Below are 17,197 nucleotides of genomic sequence, written 5' to 3' on the forward strand. Positions count from 1 at the left end.
ATTTTACTTCCCACCATGCCCATATTTTTTCCCAGCAAAGACAATTCCAAACTCTTTCAAAAAAAAAAAAAAAAGTCTTGATCAGGATTTTTTTTTCCATTGCCAAATTCCAAAAAAATTCTTGGGAAATTTTGGAAAATCCTGGGAAATTCCAAGAAACTCGGGGGAATTCGGGGAACTCTTGAAAGCTGCCGAGACGTCCTGGGAAACGTTAAAAATTTGGGATCCGCCTTCTCCGAGGGGTGGGGAATTCCATGATTTCGGGGTTTTCGGGGTCTCTGGGAATCCGGGGGGCTCAGGAAGGCACTCGGAGGCGGGAGCTGCCCAGCAGGAGCTGCAGGAGCCGATCCACGGAAAAGGCCAGCAGGAAATCGGCCGCCAGCACCGCCAGGATCAGCAGCCGGAACTGGGAACGAGGGAATTCCGGAATGTTCCAGGCTGGGAGAACCAACCCCAGATCCCATCCCCATCCCACCTCCACCCCCACATCCCAATCCCTGGAATTCCAGAATTCTCCATGGGAACAGGGCCACAGATCCCACCCCAAATCTCCGGGAATTCCGGAATGTTCATGGTGGGAATGGGCTCCCCAAATCCCATCCCGACCCACAGGCAGGGGCAGTTCCCATATCCCCATGAATGTTGGCAATTTCCCCCCTGGAATGTTGGGAATTTCCCCCCAGAATTGGGGTCTCAGCAGGGCGGGAATCTCTGAGCCCCCTCCCTGTAAGAATCCCCATCCCGGAGCTGTTAATTCCCCCTGGGAATCCCCCCGGGAATCCCCTCAGAATTTGGGAATTGGTCAGGAATTCTGTCCCTCACCTCCGCGGGGATCTCGACGAGGCCGAAGCCGAGGTTGAGCTCAGGGCAGGCGCCGCTGAGCAGCCCCAGCACGGCCGAGGCCGAGAGCAGCAGCGCCCAGAGCAGCGCCCGGTTCTGCAGCAGGCTCTCCATGAACGGCTGGCCCTGGGGACAGCAACCGGGATACACTGGGGGCACTGGGATGGACTGGTTTGTACTGGGATACACTGGGATGGACTGGGGGGCACTGGGATACACTGGGAGGGCACTGGTTTGTACTGGGATACACTGGTTTTTACTGGTTTGTACTGGGAGGGCACTGGGAGCTGATTCCGAGAGGCTTTGGGGCCGTAAAATGGGGTTTGATGGCACTGGGGAACGGAAATTGGGAAAAATGTGGAGAAAAATGGGGAAAAGCAGGGAAAAGTGTGGGAAGGGGAACATTCCGTGTTTCCCACCTTGGGGAAAGCAGGAGAAGTGGGAAAAGGGAACATTCCCGGTTTCCCACCTTGTAGTTGATGGCGAAGGTGGCCGTCTGCATGGCCATGGCCAGCAGGTACACAGTGCTGTTCACCAGCGAGGGCTCGAACTCCCGGCTCAGATCCACAAACTCCTCCTCCCTGCCACGGCAAACCGGAATTAGCCGTGGGATCAGCCCTGGGACCCACCCAGGATCCATTCCCCAAAAAATCCCCATTGTTAAAGGGGTAGGATTGGGTCTAAAATGGGTTGGGAGTGGAAAAATGGGAATTTTTTGGGGGGTTTTTTATCCATGGGAACGGAGAAAATCCTGGGGGATTTGGTGTTTTTTATCCATCAGAATTCCTTGGGATGGAATTCCCACAGGAAATGCTGACTGGAGTGATTTTTATGGGATCAGGGGATGCTGGAGTAGCAGGAACTGGGGGGTACCCTGGAAATTTTCTGTTCAATCCTGGAATTCTTTGGGAATTTTCCGGGATTAGGGCCTCACCTGGGCTCGCTGCGGGCCTGAGCTTCCCGGTAGAGGAACACGAGGCTCAGGAAATGCACCAGGAACTGCAGCAGCACCGTCAGCACCGTGTACAGGTTGAAAATGTTGGGAAGGGGCCTCTCCTTGGAAAGAGTCTTCAGGGGCTGGAAAAAACAGGAATAAAATCCCAAATGGGTTTTTTTTTGGGGGGTGGTGGGGGGGAATTTCTGAATTTTTTTTTTTATTTTTAATTTTTTGGGGACTTTTTTGTATTTCTCCCTAGCCCACCCCCTTTCCCAGGGAATTCCCACCTTGGAGCGGGAGATGAAGAGGAAGCAGCCGGCCAGCAGCAGCCCCTGCAGCGTGGCCTGCAGGTCGCTGAACTTGACGCCCTGCAGGAAGAGCACGCTCTGGCTGTAGGCCAGCACCAGCGCGTTCAGAGCCAGGATCTTGAACATCTGCAGCGTGGTCACCAGCGTGCAGCGGCCCTGCTTGATCACGTGGCAGACTGGCAAGAGGAAAAAACGGGAATTGCGGGAGTCAGGAACCGGGGGAATGCCAGGGGGGAAAAGGGTGAGGGAAAAAAGGGCAGGAATTGGGGATTTGGGGATGGGATGGGCTCAGGACTGCTCAGGATAAAACCAAGGTTAACCCTCAGCCTCAAACCCTGAGTCCAAGAGCGCCACATTTCAGGAAATCGGAGCTCAGGGCTGTTCAGATTTGGGGTTTTTCCCCCCCATTCCCATCCCATCCCCAGGGTTTTTCCCGGTGTTCCTGGGCTGGGCACTCACTGCACTGAATGGAGGAGAGTTTGGAGGTGAAGGGGGCGGCGATGCTGGCGTCCCCCAGCTTCACCACGGGGGCCCTCTCCTCTTCCAGGTCCCTCAGCACCTGGCTCAGCCGCTCCTGCGGGATTGGAAATTCCCAAAAAACCCAAAATCACGCAGGAGGGCCAGAAAACACGCTCCAAATCCACGCAAATCCAGAGGGAATAGAGCAAGTTTGGGATCTGGAGTGATGGGGTTGGAGGCGCCTTTCCAACTCCAGAATTCCAGGATTTACTCCCTGTTTACCCCAGATCTCAGGTCCCTTCCAGCCCCCAGAATTCCAGGGTTTATTCCCTGGTTTTATGTCACTTCCCACCTCCAGAATTCCAAGATTTATTCCACGTTATCCCTTTTCCCATTAGAATCCCCTCTCCTTTCCCACGGGATCCCCCTGGAATTTTGGGTTATCCTTTTTCCCATTAGAATTCCCTCTCTTTTCCCACGGAATCCCCCTGGAATTTTGGGAAGCTCCCTGCCCACAGATTAGGACAGGATTGGGATCGGATCCATCCCCACCCAAACCATCCCAGCATTCCCATTCCCTCAATCCCTCCGCTCCCAGGGCTGAAAATTCCTGGCTAAATCCCAATTCCCGACTCAATGCCAGGGCTAAAACTCCCGGGATAAATGGGAATTCCCACCCTGTGCACGGCCATCTGCTCCTCCCGCTGGGCCAGGAGCCGCTGCTTGGCTCCTCGGGATGAGGGTTTGACATTCCCGGAGGGAATTCCGGCCCTGCTGTCCCCGACGCCGTCCCGGGGCCGCCGCTTCCGCTCGGGAACGCGCTCCGGAGCGTTGGCCAGCAGGGCCACGCCTGGGCGGGGGAAACAGGGAGGGATCAGGGGAAATTGGGGGGAAAATGGGGAAAAACCAGGGAAAACCCACAGGAAAGAACAAGGGAAAAATGGGGAAAAACGAGGGAAAACCCACAGGAAATAACAAGGGAAAAATGGGAAAGGCACAGAGAAAAACAAGGGAAAAACCCCCAGGAAAACCTGGAATTCCCTTTTTTTTCCCTTTCCCGGCTCCAAGAGCTGGGAAACAGTGGGAGTGGCATGGCTGGGGCGGGGATTTGGGGCAAATCTGGGGAATTCTGGGAATGTGCTCACCCACGTCGGCGTGTTTGAGCGCTCCCACGTCGTTGGTGCCGTCCCCACACATCAGGGTGCAGTAACCAAGGCTCTTCAGCGCCGTGATCACAAATTCCTGCCCGGAAAAACAGCAGGAAAAGCTCCCAAAATCCCAGAATTCCCAGCTCGGAGTGGGGTGGGATTGGCAGGAAGGCTGAGAATTCTGGGAATTCATGGCTGGAAGAGGCTCAGGATTCTTTAGGATCATACCAGGGACATCCCCCCATTCCCAAACCCACAAAATCCCAGGAATTCAGAGCTGGAACGAGCTCCAGGCTCTCTGGGCTCACCCTGGGGCCATCCCCACATTCCTGAAGATCCCAAATCCCAGGAATTCCCATTCCCAAACCCCCCTCACCTTCTGCTTGGGCGCCACCCTGGCGAAGACGCGGATGTGGGGGATGAGGCGCAGGAGCCGCTCCCGGTCCCGCAGCCGCAGCTGCTCCAGCCCCTCCCCAGTCAGGCACAGCTCGAAGGGCCCCGTCAGATCCCGCAGGGAATCCGGGAACGCCGGGAGAGCCACGGAGCCGTCGCGGGAGCGCCACTGCCAGGGCAGCCCTGCGGGAACGGGAACGGGGGGAGATTCCAGAGGGGATTCCAACCCTGATCCCCATCTCCGTTCCAGCTCCCCAGACCCCTCAAATCCCAGAATCACAGAAACCCCCTGGCACTCCCATTCCCATTTCAGATCCCACTCCCACTCCCAGATCCCATTCCTGATCCCACTCCCACTCCCATTCCTGATCCTATTCCCATTCCCATTTCAGATTCCATTCCCACTGCCATTCCAGATCCCAATCCCATTCCCACTCCTGATCGCATTCCCATTCCCACTCTCATTCCAAATCCCATTCCTGCTCCCATTCCCGATCCCATCCCATCTCCCCAGACCCCTCAAATCCCCGAGCCCCCCGCCATTCCCAGTGTTATTCCCGTTTTATTCCCGGCGGGTACCGGGCTGCTCCGGGGGCTGCAGGATCAGGATCCTCTCCTTCTGCAGGAAGTGCAGCTCCCGCGCCACGTGGCAGGCGGTCAGCGGGCTGTCCCCCGTGATCATCACCACCTGCAAGTCCCAGAATTCCCAGGGGAATTCTCACCTGGATTCGGGGCTGGGAGCCCCCTCTGGAGGGGCACACACTGCAGTGTTCCCAAAACCTGTGGTTTTCCACTTGGGATTTTCCCCCATTCCCCACTTGGAATTTTCCCATTTTCAATCTGGAATTTTCCCAGTCCTCAGCCTTGGATTTTCCCCATTTTCCACTTGAAATTTTTCCGGTTCTCAGACTGTAATTTCCCAGTTTCCTGTCTGGAATTTTCCTTCCTTGTTTTCCACTTGGAATTTTCCCACTTTTCACCCTGGAAATTCCCAATTTTCCCCTCCCTCCAGCCCCTCCCACCCCTCTGGCAATTCCTCCATTTCCCACCCTCCCCAAAATCCGTGAATTCCCGTCCATCCTCACGTGGTGGGAAGCGCTCTGGATCTCCCGGATCACGGCCTTGGAGTCGGCTTTGAGAGGGGAGGAGACCAGGATGAATCCCACAAATCTCAGGTCACATTCCAGGGATTCCCTCTTCATCTCCCGCACCTTTTGCATGGCAAAATCCTGGATTTAGCATTCCCAAATCCCTTCAAAAGCCAAATTCCTCCTCCCACCGGTGATTTCTGGCATTTGGAATGTCCCCTGGAATGAGTGTGGCGCTCTTAAAACCCTGGAGTGATCCCAAATTCCCCAAAGAAAAAGGGTTTTCCTTGAAAAAAATTCCTTTGGGATGCTCTGAAGGGACTCAGGAATGGGAATTTCCCTGGAAAAAGTCCCCAAAAGCCCCAAATTCCACACCAAAACCACCTCTCCTTTTCCCAGTCTCTCTCCCAGCATTTCCAGGCCTGGATTTTCGGGGTTTTTCCCATTCTTTCACCTGCTGGTGGCTCAGGGCTCCCAGCTCTTTGTAGCCCAGGGCCAGGACGCGCGCACCCTCGTGCGAGAATTCCCGATGGATCTCGTGGTAGTTGCTGGGACATTGGGATAGCTGAGGAGAAGAAACCCAGAAGATATTCCGTGAGTGAGGAATCCGAGGGAATTACGGAGGGTTTTGGTGCAAAAATTGGGGAAAATGAGCAGATTTGAGGGGAAAGGGAGGGATTTGGGAGAATCTGTGTGGAATTTGAGGGAATTCAGGATAATTCAGGGCAATTCCACTAGAATTTACAGTCCTCCCCCTTCCATCTCCCAACATTCCCAGATTCCCTGTTTTATCCTGGAATTCTCCCCTCACCTCAAGGCCTGGGCACAGCCGTTCGGAGCTCCTGGTATTCCCAAATTCCTGTTTTTCCCTGGAATTTCCCCTTCCTGCATGCTCTGGGCCCATTTCCCCTCAGCACAGGGCGGCCGTTCGGGGCTCCCCGCATTCCCAAATCCCCGTTTTTCCCGTTTTCCCTGTTTTTCCCCCATTCTTCTGCCCTCACCATGGCGTGCAGGGTCTCGGGAGCGCCCTTGACGGCCGCCAGGTATCGGATTTCTCCGGAGGCGTTTTCCAGGGACGCCAGCACCGCCATCCTCTTCAGGGCACTGGAGAAATGAAAGCGCTGGTGAATTCTCATTCCCGGAGTTTTTAGACTCCTCGGGAAAACTTTCTCATCTGGAAACAAAGGAAATCAGGAAATCCTGAAAGGGGGTGCTGGGAGGGAAAAGGGGGAATTGGGAATGGGGTGGGGGGGGAAAAGAGGAAATTTGGGGTGGTTTGAGGGAGATCCGGGTGGAATTCTGAGGGGTTCAGGGGGAATTTGGTGGGAATCTGATGCAATTCTGGGTAATTTAGGTGGATTTTAGTGAAGATTTTGTGGGATTTCTTTTTGTGAGATCTTTGTGGAAGAGATTTGTGGGATCCTTTTGAGGATTTTGCAAAGATTTTGTGGGGTTTTGTTTGTGGGGATTTGGACAGATTCTTGTGGGAATTTTGTGGGATTTGCTGCGGGGATTCTGTGGAGTTTTTTGTGGGGATTTTAAGAGATTCTTGCGGGAATTTTGTGGTTTTTTTTCTGTGGAGATTTTTGCAGAGATTTTGTGAAATTTTTAAGGTTTTGTGAGACTCTTTGGGGGGAATTTTTTGCAGCAACCCGCAACCATTTTCCCTGAGCTTTTTTGAGCTTTTCCCACCCGAAATGCCTCAGAATTCCAGAGAGAACTGTGGATTTGGGATTTACCTCTGGTCAGGGTCCAGTCCACGGCCGTCAGCATGGCTTTCTCCAGAGGGTCCCCCACGATGCTCCCGTCCTCCAGCTGCACCAGGGAGTGGCAGCAGGCGATGGCCCGGTGAGTCTCCAGGGGGATTTCTGACACTGGCAGCACCTCCTTGCCTTCCCTGAGGGAAAATTTGGGATTTTGGGATTGTCCCCCAGGGGTTTATGTCAAGGGGATTGGTGGGGAATTGAGTCAGATGGAAAAGAAAAGGAAAAATTGGGTGAAAAGCTCAAAATCCCGTAAAAGAGCTCCACAAAATGTGCTGTGATATCCCATAAAAATCCCACTAAAAGCATCACAAAAAACCCCACAAAAAGCAAAAAAAAATTCCCCCTAAAAATACATACATAATTCCCCAAGATGGTGCCACAAAATCCCACAAAACCCTCACCAAAAAATCCCACAACATACCCACAAAAAAAATCTCAAAAAATCCCAAAAAATCTTTGCACAAAATGCTCACAAAATAGCCCAAAAAAGGTGACAAAAATCACACTAAACCCTCACACAATCCTCAAGAAGTTCCAACAAAAAATGCCACCAAAAATCCTTGTGAAATCCCAAAAAGTCTTTACAAAAAATCCCAGGATTCTGACAGATCCTGTGAGATTTTTTGCGGGAATTTTGAGAGATTTCTTGTGAGGCTTTTGTGGGAATTTTGTGGGGGTTTTTGGGGGGATATTTTTTTGGGATTTTATGGAATTTTTGTGAGGATTTTGTAGGATTTTTGTAAGGGTTTTGTGGGATTATTTGGGAGGATTTTGTGGGAATTTTGTGGGGGCTTTTTTGTTGCGATTTTGTTGGATTTTTTTGGGAGGATTTTGTGGGATTTTTTGGGAAGATTTTGTGAGAATTTTCTGGGCTTTTTTTAAAATCTTTTTTGGGAAGATCTTTTAGACTGATTTTGGTGGAATTCCTTTTGTTATTTCTCTCTAAGATTTCACGAAGACCTCGTGGGATTTTCTGGGGGGATTTTTTTTGGAATTTTGAATTTCCAGCCCCCTCCCCACCCCTCCCTTGCCCTCCCACAGAGAATTCCCAGGGAGAATTTGGCGCTCAGGACCCACCTGAGCCCGGCCACCCCTCGCACCACCAGGTGGTCGCTGGTCAGGGTCCCAGTTTTGTCGAAGCAGCAAACCTGGACCTTCCCTGCGAAGGGGATCCGGAACGGCTCCGTGCAGTACACATCTGGGAGAGGGGAAAAATGGGAATGTTCGGGGGAAATCAGGGATTCTCGGGGGAAATGGGTGGATCCTGGGGGGAAGTGCTTTTAAAAAATCCCCAAAATTAAAAAAAAATCCCCAAAACTCCCCATGGCAATCTGCTCCCTCCACCCCTCCTGCCAGCCCAGCTCCATCCCTGCTCCCTTCCTGGCATTCCCAGCATTCCCAACATTCCCAGTATTCCCAAATCCCCCCGGAAGGGCTCACAGAGCTTGGCCAGGGCGATGAGGGAGGTGTTGACGGCCAGGGAGAGCTCGATGGGCAGCTCGGGGGGCACCACGGACGTCAGGATCAGGGCACACTCCAGGAAGAGCCGGTACTGGTTCCGCCGGGGGTCCTTGGTGCCTGGGGAACCACGGGAAAACGGGATCACAATGGGAAAAATGGGATTGAAATGGGGAAAAATGGGATCAGAAAGGGAGAAAATTGGATCAGAAAGGGAAAAAATAGGATGAAAATGGGATTAGGGGAAAAAACTGAATTAAAATGGAGTCCGTATCAGGGAACATCACTCGGGGATCCCTCCCTCAAACCCCGGGATTCCTGGAATTCCGTGATTCCCACCCTGGATCCAGACGTAGGCGGCAGCGGCGATGGCGAAGACCAGGAGGAAGAGGATGAAGATGAAGGTCTCCAGGTTATTGGCCGTGACCCTCTTCACCCCAAACAGGATCGTCCGGAGCAGCTTTCCCTGCAAAACCAGCTTTGGTCAGGAATCCCATGCAAATTCCTTTAAAATTCTGCGGGGTTCCTTCCATAGGAGCATGGAATGGGAACTCCGACTCTGGGAAAAGCCTGGAATTCTTTGGAGCTTGGGAATTCCTCCCATTCCCGACCTTCTCATTTTTCCCAAACCTTAATTCCTCCCTCCTCCCGAGCCCCATTCCCTGGAATTCCCAGGAATTCTTGGCTCACCTGGGAGGTGTTGAAGCCGGTGCGGAGGGCGTAGGCCAGACACCCGTTATCCACGGCTGGGGAGGGAACAAATCCCAGGGAATTCCCAGGAAATCCCAAGGAATCCCCCAGGACACCCACTCAGGACACTGCCACAAATTCCTGAGAAAACCCCCAAGGAATTCCTGGGAATTGTGGGGTGGGGGAATTCCCAGGAATTTTAGGCAGGAATGTGGGAATTGCTCCCTGAGGAGGATGATCCCTGTAGGAATTCTGGGGTGGGAATTGTGGGCTGGGAATTCCTAGGCATTTTGGGCAGGAATTGCTCCCCTTGAAGGATGGTCCCTGTGGGACATTTCCAGGGTGGGAATCCCGGGGTGGGAATTCCAGGATGAGAATTCCAGGGTGGAAATCCTGGGGTGGGAATTCTGGGCAGGAAGGTGGGAACTGCTCCCTGAGGAGAATGGTCCCTGTAGGAATTACGGGGTGGGAAATCCCAGGAATCTGGGGCAGTGTGGGGGCCTGAGTTAACTTATGTACTGTAAGTATATGTATGGCAGTTAAAGATCTCTCTATTGTATTAGTGACCCTGCCCTGGTTCTAGTTATTGTAAATGGGCTGCAGCTGTGATGTCCTTGATTGGGCAGCAGCTGTAGCCCATGCAGGTAACTGAGATAAAAGGGGGCGGGGTGGTCAGGGAGAGCCTGGGAGAGGAGCCCTGACCGAGAAGCAGCAACACCACTGCTGTGAAGATCTGCCATGAGAAAACCACCCAGAAGGTATGAGACTCAGGAAATATAATCATACAACAATATGAATACAACATCTGGTGACCCTGACGTGATAAAGATCTGCAGCCACAACGAACATCGAATGAAGGTATGGAATCCCCCGGACAGCCGAGAGCTGTGGCAGCCAGAGAGCTGGGACAGAAGATAGGACAGCTGAGAGCTGTGGCAGCCTGAGAGCTGGGACAGATATGTGTGTGGCAGCCTGAGAGCTGGGACTATAGAAGTAAAGACAGCTGCGAGCTGTGGCAGACTGAGAGCTGGGACAGATATGTGTGTGGCAGCCTGAGAGCTGGGACTATAGAAGTAAAGACAGCTGCGAGCTGTGGCAGCCTGAGAGCTGGGACAGATATGTGTGTGGCAGCCTGAGAGCTGGGACAGATATGTGTGTGGCAGCCTGAGAGCTGGGACAGATATGTGTATTGTAGTTGTAGGGTTGCTAGAAGTAAAAGAAAAAAAAAAGAAAAAAAAAAAAAGAAAAAAAAAAAAAAGAAAAAAAAAAGAAAAAAAAAGAAAAAAAAAAAGGAGGATATGTATATATTCTATGTATGAGCTGTGGCAGCCAGAGAGCTGGGACTAGACAGCTGCGAGCTGTGGCAGCCTGAGAGCTGGGACAAAAATGTCTATGGTAATTGTAAAATTGGTAAAAGTAAAGGGGGAAATGTGGGGGCCTGAGTTAACTTATGTACTGTAAGTATATGTATGGCAGTTAAAGATCTCTCTATTGTATTAGTGACCCTGCCCTGGTTCTAGTTATTGTAAATGGGCTGCAGCTGTGATGTCCTTGATTGGGCAGCAGCTGTAGCCCATGCAGGTAACTGAGATAAAAGGGGGCGGGGTGGTCAGGGAGAGCCTGGGAGAGGAGCCCTGACCGAGAAGCAGCAACACCACTGCTGTGAAGATCTGCCATGAGAAAGCCACCCAGAAGGTATGAGACTCAGGAAATATAATCATACAACAATATGAATACAACAGGGCAGGAACGTGTGAATTGCTGCCTGAGGAGAGTGGTCCCAGTGGGATGTTTCTGGGGTGACAATCCCGGGGTGGGAACCCCATGACGGAAATGCTGGGATGGGAATTCCAGGGGGTGGGAATCCCGGGCTCACGTTTGAGGCCGGCCGAGGCGCGTGGCGGTGGCAGGTGCTGGATGACGCGCGTGCCCCCGAACAGGACGTGCAGCCGCCCGTCCACGCCCACGTCCAGCACGCGCTCGGGGCTCAGCCCCTCCACCGGCTCCTGCGGGAACACCAACAGGGAATTCCAGCCAGGAATGGGGACACAGATACAGGGAATTCCAGCCAGGAACACGCCCCAGTTCCTGCTTTTACCCCCGTTTTTCCCATTTCTTTCCCACTTCTTTCCCTGTTTTCCCAACCTTCATCTGCGGCACGGACTCCCCGGTCAGCATGGCCTCGTCCACCACGCAGCGGCCCCGCAGCAGGAGGAGGTCACAGGGCACCAAATTCTCCTGGGGGGAGCGGCCTGAGGGCAGAAATTCCAGAAATTCCCAGAATTCCCAAGCCAAACTCATCAGTTTTTCCATTTTCCCCACTCCAAAACCCACGATTTTCCCGTTCCCCCACCCACTTTTCCAGCCCCAGATCTGTAGAAAAAGGGTTTGCAGAAGGGAAAATCTGGGGGAAAAAAGCCCGTGGAATTCCTGAAATTTTAGGAATTCGGAGAGCTAAAATGTTTGATGGCAGGAGGGTGGAAAAGCAGGGAATTCCAGAAAAAAAGAGGAAAATCCCACAACTAAAACCTCAAAGTTATCCCATTCCAACCCAGAATTCCTGCAAATACCAGGAAAATTCCAAGGAGATGTCCCTGAAAATGAGCATCGAAATCCTCAAAATTCAATTTCATTCCAACAAAAATGAGGGAAGAAATTCCAATTTCAAGGGACTTTTCCATGAAAATCACCATTTTAAGGGCGTGTTCCATTAAAAAATCCCATTTTCCAAGATGCTTTCTATATAAGCTCCCATTTTAAAGATGCTCCCTCATAACAATTCCTATCGGGAATTCCCATTTTTGAGGTGTTTTTCCAGGGGAATTCCTGTTTTTACCAATGGAGACGATGTCCCCCGCAATGATCTCGTCGCTGGAAATCGGACGCCACTTCCGGTTCCTGTAGACCTGGAATTCCCAAAAAAATACCAATTTTTGGGATGGAATGTGTGGGAAATCCACAGGAAAAGGGACACAAGGTAAGAAAAAAAAATCCCCAAAATATCCTAAGGTCCCCCCAGTATTCCCATTTTTGGGCCAATATCAGCAGGAAAACAGGAAAAGTCATCCAAAAAATCAAAAATCTCAAATTTTGGGACAAAAAAAAAAATCTGTGGAAAAACCACAGGAAACAGGAAAATAACTGGGCCAAACACCCCTAAAAATCCCAAAAACCCCACAAATCCACAAAAATCTCATTTCCTGGGATAGAATCCATGCAAAAACCACAGGAAAACAGAAAATAAAGGGCCTAAACCTCCTAAAAACCCCCATTTTGGGGCCGAACTCAGCAGCAAAACCACCACAAAAGGCACCAAGAAGCCGGACTGGGACCCTAGAGCCAGAATTCCATGTTTTTACCTGGAGCCCCGGAATTCCGGGATTTTACCTGGATCATGTAGGGCTTGTTGCCCATCCTGCGGATCTCGGAGAGGTTGCGGAGCTGCTGCTGCACCAGGGAGGCCTCGAAGGCCACGAGCATGGACAGGGTGAAGACGCTGTAGTACCAGAACTCGTCCAGGCACCACAGCCCCACGCAGAACACCTGGAAAAATCCGCGGAAAAACCATCCTGGATGCCTGGGAACGCCAGGAATGGGACAAGGGGAGCCCGAGGGGGAGTGGCGGGAAACGGGGAAACTCCGGGAGAAAAGGGAAAATCCCTCAAAAATCCACGTGGGACTGGGATTGTGCCAGGGCAGCCCAGAGTTCCTGCAACTCCAGCCCAGGATTCCAGGAAAAAAGGGATGACAGTTATCCCAATCCAGCCCAGAATTCCTGCAATTCCAGCCCAGAATTCCTGAAATCCCAGGAGAAAAAGGACCAAAATTACTCCTGAAATTACAGGGAGAAAGGGACCAAAACGGGCCCAACCCATTCCAGAATTCATTCCCCTGGTTTTTACAGGAATGGGAATTTTCCCTGGGTTTATTCCCATTTTTAGCAGACTTGGGCGTTTTCCCCACGTTTTTCCTGGGTTTTATTCCTGATTTTTACCTGGAACACGAAGAACGGAGCCGTGGCTCTTTCCTTGAACAGCTCCAGGAATTCTGGCACCACCATTTCTGCCCTGGAAGGAGGAAAATCCTTGGAAAATCCCAGTTTTTCCACCCAAAATATCCCCGTTCCTGATGATTTTAAACAAAAAATTGGATTTTGGGGGTTCATTCCCAGAAAACCCCTCAGTCCAAAATCCCAAGTCGAGGAGGAAAATCCCAGATTTTTGGGATATTTTCCAGCCTATTTTGGAATATTTAGAGGCATTTTCCTGGAATATTTCACTATATTTTAGTGTATTTACCTAGAAAATCTGGGAATACTTTTCCAGGATATTTTGGGATATTTCCCTGGAATATTCTCCCAGAATATTTTGGGATATTTTCCTGGAATATTTCAGCTATTTTAAGAATGATTTCACAGCACATTTGGGATATTTTTAGGATATTTATAGATTTTTCCCAGAATATTTTGGGCTCTTTTCCCAGGATTTTCCCCCAGGAAAAACTCACTTGTTATTCCCGTATTTCCTCTCAGCCTCTCGGATTTCCTGCTCCTCCTGGAAGCCTCTGGAATTCTGGTAGAATCCCAAGGGATGCTCCACAGGGAATGCCACAGGCAGGAATTGTTTTTTCCCGTGGATTTCATAGGAATATTTGATCTTCTGGAATTCAAAGCTCAGCGCTTCCTGCCCATCCTCACCCTGGAAAAAAAAAAGGTAAAAATTCCAGATTTCCCATTCCTGGAAAAATTCCCAGCCCGGACGGGGAAAAACAATCCCATATTCCCAAGGGTCTCCTGGAGAAAAATCCCAACGTTTTCCAGGGAAGTTTTGCCTGGAATTCCCAGATTTTCCTCATTTTCAGGGATAAATCCCAAGGAATTCCCAGATTTTCCCATCCCTTCACGGATTATCATGACCATTTTGGATCTCCCAGGACAAATCCCACCGGAATTCCCGGATTTCCACCCCGCAGCTGGATGACCCTGAGCTCACTGGATCTCCAGGGGTGAATCCCAGTGGAATTCCTGGATTTCCCTCACCTGCTCCCTGTGGATTGGCACCAATTCCACGGAGCCATTGTTGGGGGTTGGCACCACCTTGGCCAGGGTGGCTTTTTGGGGACAGGGTTCCTGGGGGAAAAACAGCAGGAAAATCCCTTCAAAACCCTTATAAAAATCCCATCTTTTATTGCCTTAAAAATCCACTTTTATCCCTTCAAAATCCCAGCTTCATACCCCAAGTATTCCAAATTTTATCCCTTTAGAATCCCATTTTCAATCGCTTTAAAATCCCAATTTTTATTGCTCCAAAACCTCACATTTATACTTTGAATAACCCATATTTTATCCCTTTAATATCCCACATTTTACATTTTTAATAACCCATATTTTATCACTTTAAAATTCCACATTTAATATTCCTAATATCCCATATTTTCTCCCTTCAATACCTTGTATTTCACACGGCTAACATCCCAAATCTTATCCCTTTAATATCCCACTCTTCCATATTTAATGCCCCGCATTTCTCACAGTCAATACCCCCATATTTAACATTCCCTATGGAATACTTTAACGTAGTTTATAAGTTTATATTTCATACACTTATGCCCCAAATGCCCTTTAAACCCTGAACCCCTTCATACCCCAAATCTCCCCCAAATTCCCCCAGACCCCAAACACCCTCAGCCCCTCAGCCCCATGTCCCGGTCCCTCTCCCGCGCTCACCCTGACGCAGCTGAGGGCGCACTCGGCGTGCACGGACCAGAGCCCGGCCAGCGCCGTCAGCAGCTGCAGCGCCGCGATGGCGCCGAGCGCCAACAGCGCCGCCTCGGGCGGCCCCGCCGCCTCGCCCGCCGCCCACAGCCGCGGCCCCCACAGCCACAGCCAGGCCGGGTAGAGGCCGGCGGCGAAGGGCAGCACGGTGCCGCGGAGCAGCCGCGGCCGCCGCCGGTAGAGCGTCACCGACGAGACCAGCTCGTCCTCGGGGGCCGCCGCGGCCGCCGCCATCTTCCCTCCGCCCTCGCCGCGCCGCTTCCGCTTTCGCTCCGCCTCTGCGCCTGCGCCGAGCCCGTGCTTCCCGCCTCGGGACGGGACACATGCGCAGAGTGAGGGAGTGGCGGAGGTGAGAGCGGGGCGCATGCGTACAGTGAGAGAGTGGCGGAAGTGAAGCGGTGGCGGAGGAGGAGGCGCCATGTGAGTGAGGGGCGGCGGGGCCGGGCCGTGTCCCTCGTGTCCCCTCCCGGTCCCTCGCGTCGCGCTGTGTCCCCTCCGTGTCCCTCTTACCGCGCTCTGTCCCCTCGTGTCCCTCCCATTCTTCAAGGCCCGTTTCCCGCGGTGTTCGCGGCCACCCTGTCCCCCCTCGGTGTCCCCGGTTCCGCCCCTCCGTGTCCCCCAGTTGTGACCCGGTTCCGCCCCTTTGTGTCCTCTCGGTGTCCCCTCACCGATTGTGCCCCGGTTCCGACCCTCTGTGTCCCCTCGGTGTCCCCTCAGTGTCCCTCCTGTTCCAACCCCGCTGTCCGGGTGTCCCCGCTATTGCCAATGTCCCTGTCACTGTCGCAGGGAGGCGCTGGCCGTCACCATGAGGTGACACTGTCCCCGTCACACTGTCCCTGTCCCGCGGAGGTGACACTGTCCGTGTCACACTGTCGCTTTCGCTGTCGCAGGGAGGCGCTGGCCGTCACCGCCCAGCTCTGCGGGCCGGAGCTGGAGCGCTACGGGCGCTGCGTGGCCGCGAGCCCCGGGAGCTGGCACCGGGATTGTCACCAGCTGTCCCTGAGCGTCACCGAGTGCGCATCCAACCAGTGAGTGACATAGGCTGGGGGCACTGGGGACACTGGGATTGTCACCAACTGTCCCTGAGCGTCACCGAGTGCACATCCAACCAGTGAGTGACACAGACTGGGGGCACTGGGATTGTCACCAAGTGTCCCCAAACGTGAGTGACACACACTGGGGACTCTGATCCCGATCCCTGGGGCTGATCCCAGGGATGGGTCCCGTGGCATCGATCCCAATCTTAACGTTTTCCCCAATATTTTCCCATTTTCCCCCAGTATTTTCCCCACTGTTTTCCTGATTTTCCCCAATGTTTCCCCGACATTTTCCCTGCTATTTTCCCATTTTTGCCTCCTGTTTTTCCGCCGCCTTGCAGCCCCCTGGTGCGCCGGATCCGCCGGGATTGCTCCGACTCCTTTGGGGCCTTCGAGCGCTGCCTGCGGGAGCGGCCCCGGAGCGCGGCCGAGTGCGGCCCCCACGTCAGCCAGTTCCTGCTCTGCGCCCAGAATGTCACCCAGAGTGCCACCCCTGGGGACACTGCCACGGCCACACCCAGTGCCACCCCCAGGGACAGCCCCGGTGCCACCTCCGCAGGTGAATTTTGGGGTAAAAAAGGGAATTAAACCCCAAATGCAGCCCCCACGTCAGCCAGTTCCTGTTCTTCCAAAGTGTCACCCCCAGTGTCACCCCCAGTGCCATCTCCACAGGTGAGGCTGGAACCCCTGGAAGGCAATTTGGAGCTGGAATTTTGGTATAAAAATGGGAATTAAACCCTAAAAATGGCCCTGGCCCCTCCTGCTTCAGGAAATGCTGGAAATTTGGAATTTTGGGACAAAAGTGGGATTTGAATTCCCCAAAACCCACCCAGGTGCCACTTTTTTTTTTTTTCCATGGAAAAGGTGGAAAAAGGAAATTTGGGAAAAAATTGGAATTTTAGGATAAAAATGTGATTTCTTTTCCCTTTTTTTCCCTCCCCAGAGAATCCCTGGAATTAAAACCCATCCAGGAATGTCGAGAAAGCCTCAGAACCTTCCGGAATCTCCTCCCAAATCCTGGGAATTGCCCCTCTGGAAAAGGAGCCCTGGGATGTGAAGCCTGATCCACAATTCCCTGCAGATTCCCGGGCTTTTATCCCAAAAATTGGAGGAAGAAATTAAAATTCCAGCACAGTCTCCTCAGGAATCTTTGGGATGAGACCAAAAATTCTACTTTTCCTTCCAATTTTTTTCCTTTTTCCCCCTCCTTTTTTTCCCATCTTTTCCTGCTTTTTTTCCCCACCTTTTCCATCTTTTTCAGCATTTTCTTGGCTCCCTCCCTGTTTTTGGGGTTTTTTTG

General features: G+C 52.2%; 2 protein-coding genes across 3 annotated transcripts; one reads left to right on the plus strand and one right to left on the minus strand.

Moving 5' to 3' along the window:
- Positions 1 to 75: 75 nt before the first annotated feature.
- On the minus strand, positions 76 to 15,094 carry ATP13A1 (ATPase 13A1). The gene is made up of 26 exons (XM_063181907.1): positions 14,813 to 15,094; positions 14,126 to 14,215; positions 13,594 to 13,784; positions 13,082 to 13,154; positions 12,475 to 12,630; positions 11,924 to 11,993; positions 11,233 to 11,339; positions 10,964 to 11,093; positions 9,088 to 9,143; positions 8,737 to 8,863; positions 8,380 to 8,517; positions 8,017 to 8,137; positions 6,913 to 7,070; positions 6,175 to 6,347; positions 5,628 to 5,738; positions 5,171 to 5,296; positions 4,665 to 4,773; positions 4,069 to 4,268; positions 3,690 to 3,786; positions 3,222 to 3,394; positions 2,545 to 2,659; positions 2,065 to 2,261; positions 1,775 to 1,917; positions 1,310 to 1,421; positions 823 to 966; positions 76 to 406 (listed from the first exon to the last, which is right to left on the minus strand). The coding sequence occupies exons 1-26, from the start codon at positions 15,092 to 15,094 to the stop codon at positions 296 to 298; spliced, it is 3,510 nt and encodes a 1,169-aa protein (XP_063037977.1). The 3' UTR covers positions 76 to 295.
- A 150-nt stretch (positions 15,095 to 15,244) lies between these two features.
- On the plus strand, positions 15,245 to 17,044 carry CHCHD5 (coiled-coil-helix-coiled-coil-helix domain containing 5). Of its 2 annotated transcripts, XM_063181922.1 has the most exons (4): positions 15,245 to 15,280; positions 15,751 to 15,888; positions 16,239 to 16,456; positions 16,841 to 17,044. In XM_063181922.1, coding segments are annotated over exons 1-4 (375 nt in total). In that variant the 5' UTR covers positions 15,245 to 15,278; the 3' UTR covers positions 16,858 to 17,044. The 2 variants fall into 2 exon arrangements, with proteins under 2 accessions (XP_063037992.1, XP_063037991.1); XM_063181921.1 differs by lacking the exon at positions 15,245 to 15,280 and having other exon boundaries at positions 15,611 to 15,888.
- Positions 17,045 to 17,197: the final 153 nt, after the last annotated feature.

This window comes from Melospiza melodia (assembly GCF_035770615.1).
Source record: "Melospiza melodia melodia isolate bMelMel2 chromosome 17 unlocalized genomic scaffold, bMelMel2.pri SUPER_17_unloc_1, whole genome shotgun sequence".
In the NCBI taxonomy this organism is placed as follows: Eukaryota; Metazoa; Chordata; class Aves; order Passeriformes; family Passerellidae; genus Melospiza; species Melospiza melodia.

Coding starts and splice junctions, on each gene's coding strand:
- CHCHD5 (XM_063181921.1), top strand. CDS start 15,626: ATGTCCCTGTCACTGTCGCAGGGAGGCGCTGGCCGTCACCATGAGGTG. Junction 15,889..16,238: donor ACCGAGTGCGCATCCAACCA/GTGAGTGACATA, acceptor GCCGCCTTGCAG/CCCCCTGGTGCGCCGGATCC.
- ATP13A1 (XM_063181907.1), bottom strand. CDS start 15,094: ATGGCGGCGGCCGCGGCGGCCCCCGAGGACGAGCTGGTCTCGTCGGTG. Junction 11,094..11,232: donor AGTCCGTGCCGCAGATGAAG/GTTGGGAAAACA, acceptor GTGTTCCCGCAG/GAGCCGGTGGAGGGGCTGAG. Junction 4,774..5,170: donor TCCAGAGCGCTTCCCACCAC/GTGAGGATGGAC, acceptor TGGGACTTGCAG/GTGGTGATGATCACGGGGGA.